This window comes from Papio anubis, chromosome 5 (genome assembly GCF_008728515.1).
Source record: "Papio anubis isolate 15944 chromosome 5, Panubis1.0, whole genome shotgun sequence".
NCBI classification, from domain to species: Eukaryota; Metazoa; Chordata; class Mammalia; order Primates; family Cercopithecidae; genus Papio; species Papio anubis.
Window position 1 is genome coordinate 122471227 of NC_044980.1, and position 24961 is coordinate 122496187.

A 24961-nucleotide genomic window follows, 5' to 3' on the forward strand; every position below is an offset into this window, starting at 1 on the left:
TTGCAGCACTATTTACAATAGTCAAGATATGGAATCAACCCAAGTATCTATCAACAGATGAATGCATAAAGAAAATGTGGTATATATAGACAATGGAATACAGCTCAGCCATAAAAAAGAATGAAATCCTATCATTTGCAGCAACACAGATGAGCCTAGAGGACATTATGTTACATAAAATAAGCTAGAAACAGAAAGTTAAATGCTACATGCCTCACTCAAATGCAGAAGCTAAAATATATTGCTCTCATAGAAATAAAGAGTAAAGAAGTCCCAGAGGCTGGGAATGGTAGGGGAAAGGGGAGATAGAGAGAGATTTATTAAAGGAAACAAAATTATAGCCAGATACAAGGAATAACCTCTAGTGTTCTATATCACTCTAGGATGACCATAGTTAACATTAATATATTTTTTCAAACAGCTAGAAGAAAAATGATATTGAACATTCCCAACAGAAAGAAATGATCAGTATTTTTGAGATGCTGGATATGCTAATTACCTTGATCTGATAACTATACATTGAAACATTACTATGTACCCATAAAAAAATGGAAATATGTGGGTATATATATGTGTGGGTATAACTATTATGTATCAATTTTTAAGATAAAAATATTTAAAGGTTTTATTTCAGAGCAGTCACAGAAGCTTTTTCTACTCCCAACTTGGATCTTGAACTGTGACTTTAAATTCCATCTTATCATTTTCTTTCTGTAAGTTCTTCAGCACATTTAGAAGCAGAGAATCAACTCCACAGTCAGTATTCTCTTTGTTTGTGAAAAGGTTCTAATGCAGCAGATAATAACTCTGCACATTGCCTCTGTAGCCACTTAGATTATACAGGCACTAGGGGTGACTATAGGTGAGAATTTAAATAACTGTTGAATCCCACTTACCCCTGGCAATAGGGTCATTCATGTCTTTAAATCTAGTCTTTAAATGTCTTTGAATCTAGAGAACACGTTTCAAATTTTATTTTTAAAGTTCTGTTTCCTGGAAACACTTCTAGTTGGTTCAGTCAGCAGAGCAGTGAGAGGAGATGGGAAACTGAAGGGCTGTAAGAGGAGTTGGAGGATTAGAGGAGTCACCAGCCAATCAATCCAAGGGGCAGGCACAGCCAGCTAAGAAAAACTATGAACGGGTAGTCTGCAAGGAAATCTATGGGATGTTGTTGCCTCTGTGTACTTTCCTTCTTTATAGGTTCACAGCCAACATCTGGTAGTGAATCTGACTTTTCTGTTGGTCAACAGGACCAACAGTTGGAAAGAAAAAACGGGTCTGGAGCTCAAGAGAGCAAAGTCAAACTGGAATCTGCCAGGCACATACACCTCTGTCACTGCATCTGACTAAAAGAGAGTTGCAGGTTAATGGATACTGTTTCAATTTGGCCTTCAGAATCTCAAGGAAGTCCCTCTTCTGGTCAGTTCTCACCTAGAATCACACAGGGAAGGGGTACTCTGGGAAACATAATTGAATTTTTAACTATAGATTGTTAATACTACTTTAATTTTTAATTTTTCCTGTTTTGCTTTTATAGCAGTTATACCTAAAGTGAAAATACATGTTCATATCCACTCTCAAAATAACAGCAAACTTTTTTAGTGCTTAATATATGCTGAGCATTCTGTTGGCCACTATACATATTAAACCTCAGAGCAACCTTTAAGATACCAATATCTTTCGTTTTTAGCTGAGGAAACTGAACCTCAGTGAGACTCAGAATCTTGCCCAAAAACACAAGTTAGTTGGATGTATAGAGGCTCCCTATTACATAAATACTGTGCATTCAATTATTCTAATTGCCACTGTTATTTACCAATTTTGAAAACATAAGGCAGGCACAGGATTTATATAACCCAATCACAGTCTTGCTTTTTAATCGAAACTATGCAAATAATTTCTAAATTATCTCAGTTTGATGAACCTCAACAGCTCATCTGATCATTGTACAGGTACTGGAGCTGGAAATACTTTCAGATGTTTCCACTGGCTTTTGGTAATCTTGAAAGCTAGAAAGAAAGAAAAAAAAAAGAAAGAGAGAATAAAAGGGGAAAATGTGAATTATTAGGTTGGTGCAAAAGGATTTACAATTACTTTTAGTGGCAAAAACCACAATTACTTTTGCACCAACCTAATAATATATAAACAGTTTTGCCTAGTGAAGCCATATTTAATTGTATTTTTCCAATTCTTGTGGTTCAGAAACAATTACTATGGATGCAAATTCATCCATGGGAAAATGATACTGTATTTTTTTTAAAATGCTGTAAAGAAAGAGCAAATGATTAGTCGCATGGTAGGAGTTGAGAGGCCTCAGATATCCACATTCCCATCAGACTGCTCTTCCAATATAGTAACTCTTTATTTATATGTGTTTATACCCTATGTCACTCTTGAACAAAGCTATTACTGACAATAAGGCACTAGAAACCCTAACCCAGTATTTTTTAAAATTATGATCAAGTAACTTATTTTTTAAGAGTTAATAGGAAAACAATGAAGGAGATGTTATGTGATCAGATAAATTTTGAAAATGTTAGAGTTAACAAAACAGAATGTCTCCACCTTCAAGATGAGCTTATGAACTATAAACTACCAGAAGAGAATTATACAGGATGTCATTTTGGGCAATGGAATACTTTTTCACAGAGTATGGTTGGAATACAGATTTAAAAATGAAGCACCAAGGCATTTGTTAAAAGTTTAACTGGATTATCAATTTTCAATCATAGTTAAGTCCTAATAGAATGGAAGGGACAACAGCAATCATCATTTATTGATCAAGGGGCTTCATTAGGGTCTTCAGACATGACTCATTTGGAAGAGGCCATGTTATAGTACTGCTCTTTTGTGAAGTATCCTTTAGTGTAAAGGCCCTTAAAACAAAAATTTGAAGTACAGTATCAAACAAAAGATGAGAAGATGAGAGGATAAATTATCACTGTAAGGTTTCAAAGGAGAGAAAAGTTATACCTACTAGGGAAAACATGTAAAGGTTTTGCAAAAGGTTAGGTATCGGCGATGACCCATGAATGATGTATTAGGAGGTAGTCGACAGCCATGGATGGGAAGGAATGTTTCTAGGCAGTAGAGCTGGCATTAGCAGAGACACAGGTTCTCACTTATAAGTGAGAGCTAGGAAATGGCTACACATGGATATGAAGATGGAAACAACAGACAGTGGGGGTTTTACAAGGGGGAGAAAGGAAGGGGGCCAAGGGCTGAAAAACCACCTACTAATACTATGTTCACTATTTGGATAATAGGTTCACCAGAAGCCCAGACAACACCATTATGCAATATACTCATGTAATAAGCCTGCACCTTTACCCCCTGAATCTATACTTTAAAAAGTAAAAGCTTGATTTCCTGATAGTCAGGTAGGCTACCTACAGGGATAGCAATGAGAAATAAGAATTGATGGTTTGGGGGTAAAGGCAGACAAAGGATGGTGGGAGAAGACGGAGACTAAACTTGTAAGTAGAACAAGACAGTATTGAAGCCTTGGGCAACTAGGGAATGACGGAAGTATTGAAAGGAAGGACGCCTAAGGAAAACTGAAGGCTCATACCACCTACCTCATGCTTTGGCTAAGGAAAAAGCCTAATCAAATATATTTGGATCTAGGTTCTGTGTTTCTGCTTGCCAATATAGAAAGCCAAAGACAAGTAAATTTCTTCTTGAAGGTGTGTGTTATTCCCCAAAGAATCTTTTAGGAAGAGCAAGCAGCCTGAGAAATATTTGTTCATTAGATATATTCTGGCAGCAAGCAGGAAAATCCAGAAAGTACCAAGCACATGCACATACACAGAATACACTTGATTCTTGAAACACTTGTGGTTTCACTGTTTTGTTATTAACTGTCATTATGAAGTACCTATTACTTTCTCTAGTAAATGCATTTGTAAAACCATCCAAACCTATTTAAATATTGTAAAATAGTGATAGAGTTTGGGTCCAAAACATTCTCAGAGAAAAAGTTAACTGCTTAATTCAGTTTTACAACTATAAGTAGGGCAGATATTTTTTTAACACACCCCCTCATGTTTATTGCTGTGAAGAAGGTAAGTACTCTCCAGTGTCTTGCTTGATTCAAGAACATCCTGGCTGCTGACTCTTGTAAGCTGTATGGCACTCTTCTGAGATCTGGTGCTGATACATTCCACATGTAACCCCACTGCCCCTGGAAGAGAAACTTTCCTGCTGAGTCAGAGGGGTTTATAGAGATGCGAAATTAACAGACAACCTATGTCTTTTAGAAACTGCTAATATATCTATCCTTTGCCTTCTCACAAGTGGGAAAGTTTCTGCTCCCTCCAGATGGAAATCCATACTTTCTCAGTGAGAAGTATGGGTCACCTAAAGCAGAGTCCCTTGTAAAGAGAGAACATATCTCCATTAAAGTCATCACAACTTGCTGGCTGGCTACAGCTGCCCACAGACTCACTCCCACCACCTTGGCTCTCTTAACAGCAGATGGGTTCACTTAGAAGAGCGTGTCATCCAAATCCAGCAGCCATGTTTTTTGGGCGGTCCAAACGTGCCGTGTGAACACCAAAGCACGTTGTTAAGAGCATATACAGCTGGGAACAGAGCCAAGGGGACCTAAGATAGTGAATGGGTCAAGGTAGTAGATTGGGGCACTACATTACTGTAGCAAACTATAAAGCAAGTTCTTGCCATTTCCCTCCCCGTAACAAAGCTGACAACCTAAACCTGGTTAGGTTTCACAAGAGTTGAGGCTCTGGGAGTCAAAACATGAGAAGAAACATAATCCCGAGTATCACATGTGAGGCTGCGGAGGCAGGGCCTGGTCAGCTGTGTTAGCTCAGCAATGTTCAAAGAGAAAAGTCAAGCACTGTCTCTCTATACGTGACTGTTTCCTGTGCTCCACATTGCGGGTTGTAACACTGAGATTCTGGCAGCCTTTATTCAAACAATAGTTTCCCTTAAATTGTTATTTCTAACTCTGAATGAAGAGACATTCAGTGCTACACATATCTAATTCTGTCATCCTATTAATTTTAATGAGTACAGCCCCATCTGTTCCAGTCAAGCACCCTCAGTGTACATGTGTGTGAGAAAGGTAGGGCAGTGTGCTGCTTTGTTTCTTCGTCCCTGTGCATTGATGTATCATTTTGAGAGCAGTGACTGTGTGCAGCTGAGAGGCCTGGTTTCAGATGCCGGTCGGAGCATCCTCAGGCACATTAATAATGGAGGAGTCTGACAGGAGCAGCTTTGCCTGCCTTTGTTTTCCACTGTAGGTGAAGGGAGACATGGATCTCTCTGTTTTGCCAAATAACAACCATCCTGACAAATTCCTGCAGCTTGACGTAAAGTCTTTCACGAGGAGCTCAGCCCTCCTTCAGGCCAGCCTGGCGAGGTTTCCGGGTGGAAATTATCCTGCTGCACAACACTGGCAAAACCTTGTCTACTCACAGGTAAGATCGAGTGGCACAAAAATACGGGTACGGGGGCTTGTTTCTTTCTCGCCATCTGCCATTTCACCATTTATGCAAAAAGAAGCCTATAGGAACAGAGTACAAGGTGGCTACTCTGTCTTCCAACTTAGTCTTTCTCTCTTCCTTAACATTAGGAACTTTTCTTTATTTATAAAATAAATGAATTCTCTCATTCATTAATTCCCCTCCAAGCATTAGCTTCTCTGCCTGTCTTCATTTGAAATTTCAGGTGGCCCTCCTTTACTCCTTCCCTTCAAAAATTTTCAAAATAATTGTTATATACACAAATAAGACTTTGGGGGAAAAACTCCCATCTCTATCTTTGGTGTAATCTAAGCATAAAGCATCAGAAGTTTACATTGTGGGCATAAACAAGCCTCTAAAACAGCTGGAGGTCTTGCTTCTGCTTCCCTTGGACTAGCTCCCTGTCATAGCATACACAGAAGACTTAGAGAACAGAACAATGGAAACCTAATTATTGAAGGGAAAAAATACAGCGAACTCTCCACCTTGAAAAAGTGCTAGCTATTATTGTAGATATTCTTATTTTCCACAGGTGTCCGTGTGGACAAGGAATACCAATTAGACCTTCAAACAAAATGCAGGTTTTATTTCTCTTTTCTTTTGCATTTTCCTTCTTTTCGCTGACCAAAAGAGAAGAATAAAACTGTGATGAGTTCCATCTGCTGGAATAAACATAAAGGCCCTAACTGTTGCACAGCTAATGAAACAGGAATAATCTTTGCTTTAAGACATGAAGGCTAATGGGGTTAAGAGTTAGTCAATTTAGAAACAGGAAGAAGCATTTCATTACAGAACAGATGTGACTGACCTACAAACCCCTGCAAGTCATTAAATCCTTTGGAGTGGCTCAAATTCCCTGAACAGAAATTTGTTTTCTTTTAAGAACAGTTGCTACTCATGAGCCCTGGTGTAAAGTGACTCCTTTGTGGTATGTTTGTGGGCTCCTCGGGACCTTTATCATGAGATCATTCAAAAGCAAGTATACTCAAATGATTATGTAAGTGTTTCCTCCACCTATAAGGATTTTAATTTATTTCCATTGTAAGGCAGCCTATTATGACAACTGGCATTTTTTAAATTTTGCATCAATCTCTTTGGTAATCCTCAAACCCTTCTGCCATTTCATACCCAGCCATGTTGTTGCTGTTGTATTTGTAGATGTGCTTCTTTTTTTAGTTTTAAATGAAATGAAATGAAATTGCTCCTTTTTCCTCCTTATTGTTTATAACATAGAATAAAATGATTCAAAAATCAGTACAGAAAACTTGGCCCTTGTATGCTATGCAGTTTAGTCTAAGAAAACATATCCAGTAAATTCCTTTGAGGTTGGAACACATTGATCTAACATCTTTTGTTTGGTACTGAAGTTGACCTATTTCCTTCATGTGGAACTTCACAGTTAAAACTCTGTTGAATGTTGTTCCTAAACCTAAATGAAATGCAAATTTTTAAAAGGCAACTTTTTCTACAGGCTCCATTGGGTGGAAATAGTTATTCAAAGAAAAACCAAAGAGGTAAACTTCTGTTTCATAGGTCTTTGAATATGTGGTGTTAACATTATAAACTTCAAATACACTTGATTTAGTTATCCTTTTAGCCTAAGAAGAAATGTAGTGAAGGCCAGTGTACTAATTGGCCAATTAATAATGCATGGAGTGGAGAGGCAGGACAGTACATCAAGTACAAATTCAGGTAATCAGGTAGGTGTGGCACAAAATATGAGTAACAACAACGATATTCACCACTTCATTTTGCAATGCATCAGTAAATAATTCTCTTTTGGGGATGGATCTTAAAGTCCATGATTGATATATTCATTGGATAAAATAATAAATGTCATAGAAATAGCCATATAGAAGTTTTAAATATTTGCCATGATACCACGATACCATTCCATGAAAGAAGACACTGAATATACAAGTATATTGAGGTGTTAGGCACACATAAGGTGGTGGCTACCGAGTAGCTCTTAATTTAAAGCTCTCACTCCACTGGGGAGTCAGTAAGTCAACGGGAAGAACATGGAATAAAGAAATTAGAAACTTGGTTTCTTATCTCAAAGTCACAATAAACCAGTTTTAGAGACATCTATCATGGTCCTTCATTCATGCCTCAGTATTTCCACTTGCAGTATTAGGATAATATTTATTTTAGAAATTTCCTTAAAAGTGAGAGCAAATGAAATATGAAGTAAAAGCAATTGAGAGCCAGATTTTCCTATAAAAGATCAAGAATATGTATGGAAGTATGTACATATGTATTGTTATTTATACCAGTATTTCAAAATGTATTAAAGTTATCTTTTCATTAGAATTTATTAGCAAATAATTTCATTTCCATTATTTTATAAATATTGTGGATGAAGGGGTATGTGTATATGTGTGCACATGGTGGTTGAGGGAATGTACTCAATAGATATGTCAACCTGTGTGACTAACCCAAGCAGTAGATATAATACCACATGAAATCTACACAAACTCCAGAGTTGTGTCAACTGATCCTTTCATCCCACACTACACAAGTGCATGGTGTTTAGGATATAGACTACTTTATGGAATGGCAAAGCACTTAACCTGCAGTCATTACCTTCAAACTCAGGGTAACCCAGGAGTTAAAACAGACATTCCCTAGATTGGAAATGTCACGTTGAATTCTTAAATATAGGTATCGTTTTACTCTCAATGATTTATTGTTTAATTTTTAAAATTCACTTTCCATTTTCAGAGGAAATTCTCTTGGCCATTTTTATATGAGCTAAAGCAATACCATTCAATCTATTTTTTTTTTCTGAGACATAGTCTCGCTCTGTCACCCAGGCTAGAGTGCAGTGGCACAATCTCAGCTCCTTGCAACTTCTGGAGATTCAAGCGACTCTCGTGTCTCAGCCTCCCTAGTATATGGGATTACAGGCACCCGCTACCAGGCCAGCTAATTTTGTATTTTTAGTAGAGATGGGGTTTCACCATGTTGGCCAAACTGGTCTCGAACTCCTGCCTCAAGCTATCCACCCCGCTTGGCCTCCCAAAGTGCTCGATTATAGGCATGAGTCACCATACCTGGCCTCAATCTAGGAAAATAAGCAGTGATGGTCTCAGTTGATTCAGTAACCAGGGACATTGTAATTCCCATCTATGCAGACACTCAGGTCACCTATATTTGCAGAGAGTATACACAGATATTATTTGATTCTATTATATTTATACTTCTCGTTAATTCTTTCACCAAAGAAAAAAAGAAGCTTCACAACAAATTTTATGTCAGTGCAATGAAGAAACATTCACCAAAATCTAATGTTTCTAACTGTTAAAATAATTTGGGGGATGTATCTGATGAAGGCATTTAGAAATGTATTCCAAATACTTCTGCCAACCGCTTTATAAAACAAGTAATGAAAAAAAGGCTGATTTTTAAAAAATGTGATAAAATATGTGGTTTTCAAACAATCCCATCAAAAAGTGGGTGAAGGATATGAACAGACACTTCTCAAAAGAAGACATTCATGCAGCCAACAAACATGAAAAAAAGCTCATCATCACTGGTCATTAGAGAAATACAAATCAAAACCACAATGAGATACCATCTCATGCCAGTTAGAATGGTGATCATTAAAAAGTCAGGAAACAACAGATGCTGACGAGGATGTGTAGAAATAGTAAGTCTTTTACACTGTTGGTGGGAATGTAAACTAGTTCAACCATTGTGGAAGACAGTGTGGCAATTCCTCAAGGATCTAGAACCAGAAATACCATTTGACCCATCAATCCCATTACTGGGTATATACCCAAAGGATTATAAATCATTCACATGCACACGTATGTTTATTGAGTCACTGTTCACAACAGCAAAGACTTGGAATCAACCCAAATGTCCATCAGTGATAGAGTGGATAAAGAAAATGTGGCACATATAAACCATGGAATACTATGCAGCCATAAAAAATGATGAGTTCATGTCCTTTGCAGGGACATGGATGAAGCTGGAAACCATCATTCTCAGCAAACTATCACAAGAACAGAAAACCAAACACCACATGTTCTCACTCATAAGTGGAAGCTGAACAGTGAGAACATATGGACACAGGGAGGGGAACATCACACACCAGGGCCTGTCAGGGGTTGGGGGGCAAGGGGAGGGATAACATGAGGACAAATACCTAATGCATGCAGGGCTTAAAACCTGGAGGATGGGTTGATGGGTGCAGCAAACCACCATGGCACATGTATACCTGTGTAACAAACCTGCACGTTCTGTACATGCATCCCAGAACTTAAAGTATAATTTTTAAAAAAATTCAAAGGGCAAGAAAGAAAAATGTATGTCTTTTTTTTTTTTTCATCTATTGTAGTGGGCCTTAATTTTCTAATTAGCAGTTGTACATCAGAATATTTTCAGATTAACTCCTTTGTTATATCTTTTCCTGTCTTCTATCACATCAGTTTCAGAACCAAGGAGCATTCCAAACTAAACCCGTGAGATGGAGGGAAAGGCTAAGGGTGAGAGGCTGCTCTTCCATTGATTTCTAGACAATGTCATTTACTGAATATATTTCCTAATCACCTTTCTGCACTCTTTTCCAATCCAATCACACTCTTTTTTTCCCATAAATTTCAATGTCTTTCCTTTTTATCATGGGTTTTTTTGTGTATAACTGTATTTCTTCTATCTCTGAACACACGTCATGCCTTCCTAAAACTGTCTCTATTTTCAATCTTCCATTTATTATTTTGAAAAAGACAGTGCAGGGGCCGGGCGCCATGGCTCACACTGTAATCCCAGCACTTTGGGAGGCCAATGCGGGCAGATCACTTGAGGCCAGGAGTTCAAGGTCAGCCTGGCCAACATGGCAAAACCCCATCTATACTAAAAACACAAAAATTAGCCTCGCATGATGGCATGGCCTGTAATCCCAGCTACTCAGGAGGCTGGGGGACGCAGAAGCAGCTTTGAAGCTGGAAGGCAAAGGTTGCAGTTAGCCAAGATCGTGCCACTGCACTCTAACGCAGGCAACAGAGCAAGGCTCTGTTTAAAAAAAAATCCCAGCACTTTGGGAGGCCGAAGCAGGTGGATCCACCAGATCAGGAGTTCGAGACCCCAGCCTGTGGCCAACATGGTGAAACCCATCTCTCTACTAAACATACAAAATTAGCTGGGCAGTGGTGACATGCACCTGTAATCCCAGCTACTCGGGAGGCTGAAGAGGCCAGGAGAATTGCTTGAACCCGGGAGGTGGAGATTGCAGTGAGCCGAGATCACATCATCGCACTCCAGCCTGGGCGACAGGGTGGGACTCCATTGAAAGAAAGAGAGAGAGACAGAAAGAAAAGGAAAGCTGCACAATACAATAGTCTATCCTTTCTAAGCTTATATTGGATGACAATGTGGTACTTTGCAGGTGCATATATTATCTAGGAAGTAGACTGATAGCATCATCAAGTTCCTCAGGGTACCAAGTTATACTAAATTTATAGGATTAGGGAATTGGCTTTGGATGGTGTATTTCCAAAAACAACACCCAAATTGCTCCAACAAACTGTTCTTAGTTGAGATCCAAATGTCTCTGGCATGAAAGCCTATATTAAGGGTACGTTGAATGTTATAACACCACCTGTGAGCACCAAGAGCCCTGGTTATATGCAGGGGAAGGCAGGAGATGAGGTTTCAGAGAAACCTGGATCACACCAGAGGGTCCATGGGCTTTGTCTATGATTTTGAATTTTATCCCGAAAATTTTGAAGAATCAGTGAAAAATTAAAGCAAAAGAATGACACAGTGAAATATGTGCTTTACAAAGCTTTCCATTCTAGCAATTTAAAACAAAAATGGTATGTTCACAAAAGAGCTGATTTTCTGGGAAAGTTTGTCTATGTGCTCACATAGGAAATATACACAAAATGCCTTGTTTTCACTAAGATTATGATAAAGATTACACTGAATGTACAGATCACAATGCAGAAAACAGAAATCGTTATGACCTTGATTCTCTCCATCCATGAACATGATGTATCATTTTATTTATTCAGTTCTTCATATGGCCTTCAATAATATCTTTAATTTCCACAAAGAACTATTCCATATAATTTGCTAGGTTTATATCTAAATACTTATATTATTTTTTCTCTTGATAATAGTACGTTTTAAGTCATGTTTTATAATAGAGCATTACTCATGCATACAATAGATCATTACATACTGATTTTGAATCTAGGAAGTAAAATCTCTTATTTTCCCCATAAACATCCCTGTAGATAACCATGTCATCTGCTATTTGTTTATTTATAACCCTATTTCTTGTATCTACTTATGTTTCTATTATTTTTGCATTGCTTTGAACTTCCACTGCAAAATTATATGGACATTGTGATTACTAGCATCCTTGTATTAATTCTGAAACTAAAATAAGTGTTTCTAATATTAAACCATTAAGTAAACTGTGTTCTGTAAGTTTGGGGCCCATTCCCTTAATTAGCTTAAGAAAATTTTCTACCAGTTCTAGTTCACTAAGAGTGTTTGTTTTGAATATGTTTGAATATTTTGAAAGTCTTTTTCTGGCCTATTGTAAAATTTAATGGTTTTTTTTTTCCTGTTAATGCGGTAAATTTCATTAGTATTCTAATATTAAACCATCCTGTTGGCATAACATCTTTCCCTGGTAAAAATCTATTTTATCTTGTTACATATAATTTGTACATATTGTAGTATTCTGTTCAGCAATATTGCATTTATAATTTTGCATTTATGTGTATAAGAGAAATTGGCTTATACTTTTCTTTTACTTACTGCCCTCATCTGAAGTTTATACTAATTTCAAAAGTGAGCTGGGAATTGTTCCTTTTCCTATTTTCTGGAAGAATTTGACTAAGAAATTATGTATTTTGAGAATTGTAGAAGTTGACTGTAAAACCCTCTGGCCTGCTGTTCTTAAATGTGTATGTTTGGAGGAGATTTAAAACTATTGATTCGACTAGTCAAATTATCACAGGTTTGTTAATTTTTTTATTTTTTTCTCAATAAGTTTGGTAAGTTACATTATGTAAGAAATTGTCCAACTGCACATAAATGTTTAAAGTCGCTCAGTTTATTTTCTGATTGTTTCTTAATCTCTGCTGTGTCTCTTGTCAGTTCCCCTTTCCATTCCTAACTGGGTGGATTTGTGTCTCTATTATTTTTCTTGAGCAGTATTGCCAGAGATATTTTAAATATTTTTCCAAAGAAATAGCTTTCAGCTTTATCTTCTCCATTGTATATACTTATTCTCTTTAATATGTATTGATTCTGCCTTTATATTTATGATTTCATTTTGACTGTTTTATTATATTAATTCAATGGCTTTAATTTTAAGACATTGAATTCATGCTTACTACCTCATTAATTTTCTCATTCAGCTTTATAATGCAAGCATATATGCCCATAATATTCTCTCGAAATACCATTTCAGATCCAGCCAACAATTTTGGAATGTAGCATTTCTCACTTTCATTCTGTCCTAAATTTTAAAATGTTTATTATTATTTCTTTGAAGTGTATTTTTAAATGTCAGCAGAATGTGTTATTTTATGTTTTTGATAATGATTTCTAGATTTATAACTAAGTTGTCAATGGTCGAAAAGCATGGTCCACGTAATACTGAATCTTTGAAATTTGTTTCGGAATTTAAGATGTTATCAATTTTGTAAAATTTTCAGTGTATATTTTTAAAATGAATATTTTCAATTGTTTAATAAAGACATCTATATATGTCACTTGAACAAACCTTTTGATTTTATGGCTCACATCTTCTTTATCCTTTTTTTTCCCCATAAGTTATTGAGGTACAGGTGGTATTTGGTTACACGAGTAAGTCCTTTAGTGGTGATTTATGAGATTTTGGTGCACCCATCACCCAAGCAGTATCCACTGCACCGTATTTGTACTCTTCTATCCTTCACCCCCTTCCACTTTCCCTCCAAGTCCTCAAAGTCCATTGCATCATTCTTATGCCTTTGTGTCCTCATAGCCCAGCTCCCACATTATCAGTGAGAACATATGATGTTTGGCTTTCCATTCCTGAGTTACATCATTTAGAATAATAGTCTCCAATCTCATCCAGGTTTTTTATTCTTAATGATGGTTTTGCATGCTTGAGAAATTTACATGTATAAATTTCTCCATGTAATTAAGTTTTGTTTTATAAATGTTGAGACTATTTTATTAGATGCATACAAGTTTAGAAGGACAATATTTTACTAATGTTAACTAACTTTATTCATTTTCTAGCAACCTTCTTTATATCTAGCAAAGTTTTTGACCATGTCTATTTTGTCTAGAGTGTGTGTGTGTGTGTGTGTGTCTTGGTGGTTAGTCTAGCTAAGATATGTCATGGAAACAAATATACCAAAATGTTTAGTGACTTAATATATGTTTCATTCACACAAGGCCCGATGTATATGTTATAGATGTCCTAGGAGACTCACTTCTGAGTAGAATCCAAGCTCCTTCCTTCTTGAGGCTCTACAATATCAGAATCTCTATTAAGCTTTAAATAAGAAAGGGAAAGGTTAAGCCAAGGATCTTGCGAGGAATTTTACTGGTCAAACTTGAGTTTCATTAGGTTTGCTGAGCATCTACTGAGGCTTAACCCAGCAAAAATATATATATACATGCAAACATATATGTATATACACACATACATATATGTGTGTATATTTATATATAATGGTATATGAATATACTATATATGCCATATGTATCACCTAGTGTGTGTGTATATATATATCATCACATATGTATAATCATCTTCTGCTATATAAAGCACATTCACAAGAGTCCTGAGATATGTATAGTGTCATAAAAAAAGAAAGTGAGCCAAAATCACGTGGAAGATTTCAAGGGGCAGACTTGGAAATGGTCTTTCATCCACATGTCATTAGACATAAAACATGTGGCCCCAATATAAAATCAAAAACAGATTAGGAAAAGCAGATATCCTCTGTGCTTAGAAAGTGGAAACAAAATGAGTAAGCATTTCATCAGTCACAACACCCAGTTCTCATTGTTTATATTTGCCTAGTATAAATTTTTATATTTTTTTACTCTAATTCTTTCCGAATCTTTATATTTTAGGCATTTCTGTTGTAAATATTTTATAATTTAATTCTTTTTTAAAAATCTGATCTGACAATCTCTGTCACTGCAATAGGGAGTTTATTCCATTTACATTTAATGCGATTATTTATAATTGTTTTTCTATGGTTCTGAGATTTTCCACCTGTATTCTTTTTTTTGAGCCTTTTTAAAGATTGTTTAGTCTTCATCTTTTTCCTACTGCTCTGGTGACTTAGAAGCTGTACATTGTTTCTTTGCTTGTTAGCAATATCTCTATATCCTCACTGAAATTATTTCTTAAAAATTTCTAATTAAAAAATCTGTGTTAAACTTACTATACTCCAGTGTATTCATTTCTCTTACTTTAAATTCACAAATTAGTGATTATTACTATTATCTCTATTTCACCTAAATCAATGCTTGCCTAGACTCACAAACACATTTATCAGTTTTTTTTCTTTCTCTCTTTCTCTCTCAAATTTCTCTTGTATCTTAAATATCTGTTATCAACTTTCTTCTTCCTGAATTACTATTTTTAGAGTTTTTACAATAACCTATTAATTTGTACACTTAATTTTCTTTGTTCAAAAATGCCTTCTATCTCTCTTTATTGAATTATAGTTTACTTCACATAGAGTCTATAATGATTAAAGTATATAAATGATAAATGAACAAAGTTATGCTTAATACAGAAAAGCCTAGGTAGGTTTTGAAGTGTTACCTTTTTTAAATAAATATTTTAAAATGTAATTTATTTTAATGCCCAAGTAATTAAAATAATTGAATTACTGTTGAGTTTTCCTGTGGTAAATATATTCTTTCTTGTGCGGTAGAGTGAAGGGTTTTTTGTTGTTGATGTTCTGAAAGCTATTTAAAAAAATTTATCAAGATTCAAATAAAAGCCAACCAAAATCAGTATTGCTTATTTTGTGATTAAATTCATAATAAATTTATACTATTAATTTTTCTTTGCCTGTCTCTCAGACATAAAATTCACATGCAGTGCAAAAATAAATAGTACTATGCTCTATAATAAACCTCACAACTTTCAAAAATATCGTCTAGAAATAAGAGCTTGAATGTTCTTTTAAAATGTATCTCTGAGTATTTTGCTATTTTTACACATTAGATTTTCTAAGTCTATATACATTGTAATAGAGTGTGTACTTTTTTCCTTGATCTCCCCAAAACTATATTTTCATGTATAGATCTTTCTTATTTAAGAAACTTAACCAACAGTGTAGAAGACAATCTGACAAAGCCAATTTGTCAATGTCAGGAGAATTATCCCTCTTCAGAGATGATCAAAGATGCCTATCCTTGAAGAAAAAAAATAAGTAAAAATTATGCTAAGCTCATACCATTTACATTTCTTGTCAAATTACTTTTGCTCAATTCAGAAACATTACTTTTCAAGCAATCTATCTTTGAGATAAATGCTAAGCCAAGAAGATTTATTATTTCAATGCAAACTTCAGTTTTAAAGAATATAAATTGACTTTGAGCAGACCAAGGACCTATTAAAGTCAGAGAGGTGTCTGCAAGTTGAGCTCTAAGAATGCGAAAAATGCATGGATTAAGAAAATTAGGGAAATCCAACACCGAAGAGAATGGGAATGATTTTATCTAGATGATTTTTTTTCCTGCTAGCCATTTCCGAAGGAAACTACATTTAACAGTTTACAACTTTAGCTTATATAATATAAATTAATATGACCTATATACCAACAAATGTTGACAGCATCAGATAATCATAAATATGACTCAGAAGAATAAACTTCCTATTAAATATTCTCTGTTTTGGGTGTCTAAAATACATGACATACATTTACTGAAAAATATCTGTAAATTAAGGAAATGAACCACTTCTTTTTAAAGGTAAAAGATTATCTAATATTAACTTATATGCAATCCCTCTCTTGATGTCCCATGACAAATGAAACATGACTCTATAAGCTTTTTTATTCTTCTCAATTTGTATTTGACCAATGAACAAATTTTAATTTCCAAAATGAACACATTTTTATTTTCTACCTTCATGATAGCTCAATATACTTAAGAAGAAAACAAAACAAAGTAAAAGTCTGAAGGTCAAACCAGACACAGAAAAGCACACATTATATGATTTTATTTATAGAAAATATGAGATGAGTCCAAATGAATCTATGCTGTTAGAATTTGGGTGCTATTATAGCTATGCTTTGGGCAGGGGGAGGGAGGGTGAATGGAAAGGAGCATGAGGTGTGCTAGTAATGTCATGTTTCTAGGTCGCGATGTTGAATCTTGAGTTTGTTTGGTTTGCAAGAATTTATAGAGCTATGTATTTCTATATATGCATATTATGCTTCAATTAAAAAAGTTTTTAAAAACCTGAAAGTCAGTATTAGAGCTATATAACAGCCTTTACACACACAGATGCTAAATTACACGTACAGTGCTAAGTTAGCTTCGACCTCAAAGCTGTCTGAAACGGGAGCCATGATAGTATTTGTGAAAGTCGAGGCATATCTCTAAAATGTCTTTTAATTTTGACTTTGCTGGATTAACATAGCAATATTAAATACTATTTTAATAAGTCATGGAATATAAAAATAGAGATAAATAAAATGTCATTAAATCTCAATGCAAGTAACCTGAGAAAAGTTGGCTTTGTTCAGAATTCTACTATTTGAATTTGAGAGTAAACAAGGCTCTTTCTCTGTAGTTATAAAATAGCATTTTAATGAATGATTAGTAAAGCTGTTCAAGATCACACAAAAAGAAAAAAACTCAATTGATGTTAGATTTCTAGGTCAAATGAAACCATAGAATCCTTTCCTCATTCATTGTCCTAATCTGTTGGGTTTCTGCACAAAATCAGCACATTATCAGGTACAGTTATCTCACATTGCATTCCCTACTATCAGAAGGCCCGTTGCTAAGAGATGCCTTGTTTCTTTGCCTCTTAGAGGGAAAAGAAGAATATTGCCGCTCAACGAATTAGGGGATCCAGTGCAGAGAGCCTTGTTACTGCTGATAGCCCTCCACCATCCATGTCATCAGTTATGAAGAATAACCCACTCTATGGTGACCTAAGTTTGGAGGAAGCTATGGAAGAAAGAAAAAAGAACCCATCATGGACCATTGAGGAATATGACAAACGTTCCCTGCACACAAACCTCTCTGGACATCTGAAGGTACTCACAACTAAGTGTCACAACTAAGTGTCAACCTCTTCAACTGATAAGGGAGATCAGTCAAATAATCCTAAAAGAAAGCATTATTGAAGTGACAGGTATTCTTCACTAGGCACAGAATCTCTAGATTTCAGAGCATTTTGGCTCCTGGCTTTTCTTTCTCCCTTCTAGTCAGTATTTATGTTTATTTGTTTTGAGTTTTACAGTTTCGACAGTTACTGGCAACTGTATAGTATAGAGAAGAAAAAAACTATGTGGCACAGAACAAAGGTTTTCCAGGAGGGTAAAAGGTTTATTGAAAATTAATTTGCAAGATTACGTTTTCTTTTAGTTTTTAAACATTTATGTTCATGAACACTTAACAGCTGATTCCCTAGTCTACATTTATTAAAAAATACTTATTAAGTGTTCTGTGTTAGGCACTGTGCAAGGAAGTTCTCATCAAAGATTATTTTATCTCAGCTCTCTCAGTGATTTAAGATTGAAGATTTACATTTTGGTCATTTTCCTGTGTCTCAGTAACAAAACAAAACAAAAACATTTCAACACAGGAAAAGTATGCAATGAACTCATTCACCCAGCTTAAATCCAACTTAAGTTTTTCTTTCTTTGTTTGCCCCCACTGGTGTCACCCCAACCCATGAAAAACTTCAAAATACCTGAAAAGCAAGGAAGCAGCCCTCTGTTTTCTGAATGGACAGGATTCCTAGCCAGTCTTGGCTTGCCTCCACCTGCCCCGGGCCAGGAAAGCCTGCCATTTTCCAAGTACATACCCTTCATTCAAAAATGTTTATCTGTGCTAAGCCCCATACCTTAAGCACTCGAGAATTTTGTTTTTTTGTTTTTTTTTTTTTTGAACAGGACAGCACCCTGTCTCCTTGAATCCCACTCACACTTTTTACAATTTCAAATATGTGCTACTCAAAAGACCCACTGTCCAGAATCTTGGAAGTTTCTTAATCTCTTGGTAGATTGAATGTATCTCCTCTTTTATGTAGCCCGTTTTCCAGAGAAGTTTACATAACAGATGCTCTCCACAGAAACAATAAGCTTGTGTTTCTTTTTCCTTCTTTCTTCTTTTTATAAATTTTGCGTTCCTTACCAAGAGTCTTAAGGACATCTAAAAAGTCACCCCTACTATTAGAAAAAAAAAGTATTGATACATTTTACAAACATTTCTTGACTGTATGTTAGGGCCTCTTCCTTTTGCTGATTACATGTAAAATAAGGGAACTATGGAGGTGAATGTTCCTGTCCCTACCCTCAAAAAGTTGATCTAACTGAGCAAATTAACAGACAATAACTATAGAACAAGATAAAGGAAACTAATGGTAATAGAAAGTGCCATGCAGTGTTCTGACTCATAAGTGGGAGTTGAACAATAAGAACACATGGACACAGAGAGGGGAACAACACACTCTGGGGCCTGTGAGGGGTGAGAGGCAAGGGGAAGGAGAACATCAGCACAAATACCTAATGCACGCGGGATTTAAAACCTAGATGACGGGTTCATAGGTGCAGCAAACCACCGTGGCACAAGTGTAACTATGTAATCTGCACATTCTGCACATGTATCCCGGAACTTAAAGTTAAAAAACAAAATCTGTACCCCAAATTCTCATGATACACTTTACCTATAAAGAAAACTTGCACATGTAACCCTGAAGCTAAAATAAAAGTTCACAAAAAAAGAAAAGAAAATGCCTTTCCCTCACATTTGCCAATACTGGTTATTTTTCAAATAAATCATCAATGATTGGAAAAAATGGTAACACATTGTTTGCTGATTTTCATTTTTCTGATTACCAGGTGAGGCTGAACATTCTAGTAAAAGTATAAAACTTGTTCACTATAAAAGCCCAAATTAGGATTAGTGTAATAGCACATAATTATCTCCTGTTAAATGTTGCCATAGGCTTACCTGTGATACTCTTCATTCTCCGTTCTAGGAAATTGCTGCTTTTCAGGTTTTCTTCTCTTTCTTGTGGAATTAGTCCATCATCACCATTGCCAGCAGCAGCACAATCAGTCAGGTTTTCTGATAATCCCATGTTATTACTTCCGTGCTTCTTTATTTCTTCTTCAACATTGAGTGGAAGTTTCATATTAAGAATGGTTATTACTTTATACAATAAAAAGAAGTTTTTGTTTCACTGAAAAAAAATAAAGAAGAAAAATATAAAAGAAAAAGTGCCATGTAGGATAGGAAGGGGGCACAAATCACATTTGATTATAAAAGGAATTCATGAAAAAGCAAACTTATTATGGGCTTGAAGGATGTATAGAATTCCAAAAGGTATAGATGGCTTGCCTAAGTGGGAAGGCTCTTTTTTCAGGAGTAGCAAGAGCAAAGGCAGAAATATAGGAGCTACAGGTTAAGTAATAGAATAATGGGAAAATACGGCTAGAAAATAAAGCTAAAAAATGTTTGAATGTTATGCTTATGAAATTGAAGATTATTGGCAATAAGGAGTAATTTTTTAAGCTGGACAATTATATGAGTTATGTTTAGGAAGAATGAGCCATAAATACAATGAGTGCCATGTTTTACTACAATCAGGACCTGCTCCCTCCCATACCCAGTCATAACAAAAGCCATAACTTTTGTTTTCATTAAAATTTTTTCTACCTCATTAATTCAACTTTCATCTTCACCCCTGTCTATATCTCATAGAACCCCTAACTTATTTTCTGAAACCTTGACACCACTTTTCGGCTATAAACCCAAGTCCCTGTGGTCACTCCCATTTTTCTACATTGGTAAGAGTTTATAAGCCAGAAAAGAGAAAAGAAATCCATATTTAATTACAAAGGAAAGCTAGAAGCAGAATGTAAGACAAAATAGTCTCTATGAGTGAAGTTCTTAGTGGAGAACAGAGGCATTAAACTTACGAAGTGCAGGCCTCTGATTAGGACACAAAATGAAAGATAGGCATGAGGTAGAGAAGGATTTTTACATCATTATCCTTCTTCACAGATCATCCATATTTTATTTTAACATTTTAGCATTTCTAAAACTAAGAAGTTCAAACTAGTACTAGGGAGAATTGTTTTGCCATCATCAGAATCTATCCTCACTTTCTATTCATACACGCATGCACATTCCTCTCCCAGCAGTGCACCTGGAAGTCTGAAGCTAGTTCATTGACCCCTGACGCTGAGAAAGAAAACTTGCTGTGCCACATTTCAGCTGACTTTAAGTCTTCTGAGACTGGAGAGGCAAAGAGAGGGGGCAGTCCACTGTAAGCCATTACAACAAAGCAGGTGAAATATAATGAAGCATGAAGTAGGTTTGTGAAAGCAGAGATTGCGTATTCACTGTAAATTTGTTGTATATAAGGCATAGACACCAAATCTACAGCACCAAAACATAGCAAGAGATGTAACAGGAAAAAAAGTATTTTTATTAATGTATGAACAATAGAGTTTGCACATGATTTATCAGGTACAGGAGATCAGGTTGACTTGATAATTCTATGGGCCTGGAAGGGAAGATGAAGTCTGTGAAAGAAAGAGAGACATGGGGAATAAATAAGAGCTGATGTGGGGAAGAATATAATGGGTCATTTTTTCAGGAGGTCAAACAAAGTTTCTGCATGCCAGACATGTGGCAGCCCTCTACAAGGAAAATCAGTGGGTCAAGAGTAATGGAAGAGACTCCTGACTTTTAGTCCTACTACTTCCATGGAAGTCAGCTTCTGGATTTACTGAAAACCCCATCAAGCATGTTTATTCCTGCCATGCAGACAAAATCAAACCTCAAAGGTTAATCTAAAGCAAAGAATTTTCATTTTATTTCAACGTACTATGCTGAATTATATGCACTATTTATAGGATGTAAGGAACACTAAATTGGCTACAACATGATAGAAACACTGTTGTGTTTCTGACCCTCTAATGTGAGCAATTTAATTAAAGACTCACGAAGGCCGCCTAATTAATTCTGATGCAGACCTACAAATTGGAACTGCAGGGATTCCTTGTCAGCCAGGAGACTGTAGCTACATTTTTATGCTATTCAAGGAAGCCTCGTATCACTCATGTGAGCCATGACATTGAAGCCTTGCCCAGGACAGAGTGAATATGGACCATCAGTCCCCATGACAGTGTCTTGTTCTGCAATCTCAATTAATTTGTAACACTGACTGATTACTGATTAATCATATTCTCCGTGTAATTTTCTTTTAGGAAAATCCTAACGACCTGCGGTTTTGGTTGGGAGACATGTACACTCCAGGTTTTGACACTTTATTGAAAAAGGAAGAGAAACAAGAGAAGCATTCAAAATTTTGTCGTATGGGTCTGATTTTACTTGCCATCATCTCCATCTTGGTTGCCATAGTGACTATTATTACTTTTTTCACCTGAGGAAACTGCAGCAGTCAGAGCTACTTTAAATTTCCTAAACTTTTTTCTGATAAACATTTGAAACCCCCCCCAAAAATAACAAAAACAATGTACATGCAGTGTGAATGGATTGTTGATTGTACTATTAAATGTAATTGTCCTGAAGAACGTGAATGTCGGATGTGGCATTCCGGCTTCTCCACTTTGTTCTATAAAAGCTTTGTAAGAGTTCCAGCCTGAGCTTTGTCCTTTGGGAAGCAGGAATTCTGAGGACCATAATCACAGAACAGTCACTATATGCAACCCACATTAAATATCTTCATAGGGAGCAAACAGTATCAAAAATTGTCAGCAGCTTTGTTTTCATGCTTAAACTATATTAACCTTGTTTTAAAAATACTGTTAACTCTTTACCACCTCATCCTCCTGCAATCACCAGAAAAGTTTGAGCTGATAATTTTTTTTTAACCAACTGCTGGGTAGCTGGGATAAAAATCTTCTGGTTGTGCTGCCAACTGAGTTAGATTCATTCTCTGTTTTATTTTCCTGTATTTCTGTTTAAGTCAGAAAAAAAGGAAGGAGAGAAATATCTTATTCAAATCTATTCTTATTTCCCCAGTAATCATCTATGATGCCCCAGTTTCAGGCTGCAATTTTAATAGAATTAAACTTGGATAGGCCATAGTTACATAATTAATTACATTTAGATCCAATTTATCCAAATTGGCTATGACCCCTGGTGGCAGTTAGTGTGTATATATTGCCAACCATGGCCTACTTGGGGGTCCCTAGGAAAGCAGAGGGAATACTGCTAAGAGAACAGAGTTTGAAGCCTAACTGCTACTTGCTAACAGACTCTGGCAAGTTATTCTCTCAGAGAAGGAATGATATTACCTGCCCAACAGGGCTGGCCAAAGGACCAAATACAAAACAGGTATGAACAGTATCTGGCTCGAAATAAACAGTTGCTTAGTTAAAGGCTGTTGTTATTATTAATTTGTGCTAGCTAATTGACAACCTGAGTTTACCTTCCATTGTCTGCAGATACCTGGGGACATGGTTGTAGATACAGATGGGGAATCAAGTCATCACCCTGCCCTTCCTTCTAGAATATCCTTTCCTAAACCCCTCATTCCCACTCCTTTCTCATCTATAAGCAACCCAGCCAAAGGCTGCCTTAAGCAAGAAATAAAAGAGGAACTTTCTCTTCTTCCCATGAGCCTAAAGTCAGATTTTGTTCTTTGATATTGCCATATCATTTTGTTGTATTTGTCTTAAAGATGCTTGAAATAAAGTACAGTAAAAGACAGTTTGGGATGGGCGTGGTGACTCGCGCCTGTAATCCCAGCACTTTGGGAGGCCAAGGTGGGTGGATCATGAGGTCAGGAGTTCGAGACCCGCCTGTCCAACATAGTGAAACCCTGTCTCTATTGAAAATAAGAAATTAGCCAGGGTGTGGTGGTGGGCGCCTGTAGTCCCAGCTACTTGGGAGGCTGAGGCAGGAGAATCGCTTGAACCTGGAAGGCAGAGGTTTCAGTGAGCCGAGATTGTGCCTCTGCACTCCAGCCTGGGTGACAGAATGAGACTTCCATCTCAAAAAAAAAGACAGTTTTACTGAACAATAAAGTTGTTGTATAGAAAAAAAAAATGGTGTTAGCCATATTTGTAGTCCCTGATTTTTTATTCCTCTTCTCCTCCATGGAAGGTTCCAGTCCAATTTAAAATTGAATTACAGGAGAATTTTAAAACTGAATTATATGAAATAAAGTATCAGGGACTTCATCACTCTCACTGTGGACATAGATATTACCTGCTATTACTCTGCCTTCAAAGCTTACCTGCCGAAAGTTTACCTCTAAGGGATTCACAACATGTTCAGGTCTCTGCCACACATGGAAAGCATCTGTGCTGCATCAGGTTACATGTGGCTGCCTAGGATTAAGCATGGGTAAGGCTTTCTAAAGGCAATAAGCAGTAGTAACCATAAAAGTGTAAAGGCTGCTTAACTGAATTCCTGTCTCCCTTGCCCCCAACTCATTACCTTTCTCTTCTGCCTAGTCAATTCTGGTCAAGCACCTAGTATTCTTCTATTCTCCCTAACCCTCTTCTATTCTTATTTATGATACTATCAGTCATTTCTGTTTCATCATAAATGAATTTATTACTTTCCTACTGCTCCCAAATCACCTTCATTTTTAGCTTTTGATGTAACTGTAAAATCAAAATATATTATTGTCCTGCACTGAATTACTATTATGCATCTACATGTGAGGGCAACTTATAAATAAAGAGAATTTATCTCTGTTTACACTCAAAATAATACCTTAAAAGAAGTTCCAATTTCGCCTTCTACAGTACAGGTTTTTGTGAAAATGGAACAGAAAGAGCATAAAGTCATGGAAAATGCAGAGGCGACGGCCCTAAACAGGCTTATGTTGAAATCGGCTTTCTTGAGAAGTTCTCATCCAGATTCAATGAACTAGTGTTTCTAAAATATTTAAATACAATCCTTCTCACATAACAGGTAGTCAATAAATAATTATTATTATTATCTTCAACACTGACTATTTTAGTAACTTTTTAAAACCTAAATTGGGGTGAGAACACCTGGCTCCACCAGTTCTTAAGTTATAATAATTTAGTTTCAATAATAATCTTCCCCAGGTTTTTGTACACACCCTCCCCTCAAAGTTATCTTGTATATTTTTGCTTTGTTTTTGTATATTAGGTGAGTGTGTGGGAGGCCTAAAAGCAATACTTTTAAAAAGTGCTTCTCCCAGACTCAACAGGAGAATTAAAGCTGTTTTTTTTTTTAACATAATCCATTAATGGCCGTTCCAATTATATTCATGCTGCTGTCACCTAGCGGAG

At 36.1% G+C, this 24961-nt stretch overlaps 1 protein-coding gene across 1 annotated transcript; it reads left to right on the top strand.

Annotated features, from left to right (window-relative positions):
• Nucleotides 1-2095: 2095 nt before the first annotated feature.
• On the top strand, nt 2096-23068 carry MINAR2 (membrane integral NOTCH2 associated receptor 2). The gene is made up of 3 exons (XM_021939660.2): nt 2096-5441; nt 17516-17743; nt 21932-23068. The coding sequence occupies exons 1-3, from the start codon at nt 5277-5279 to the stop codon at nt 22109-22111; spliced, it is 573 nt and encodes a 190-aa protein (XP_021795352.1). The 5' UTR covers nt 2096-5276; the 3' UTR covers nt 22112-23068.
• The last annotated feature ends 1893 nt before the right edge of the window (nt 23069-24961 follow it).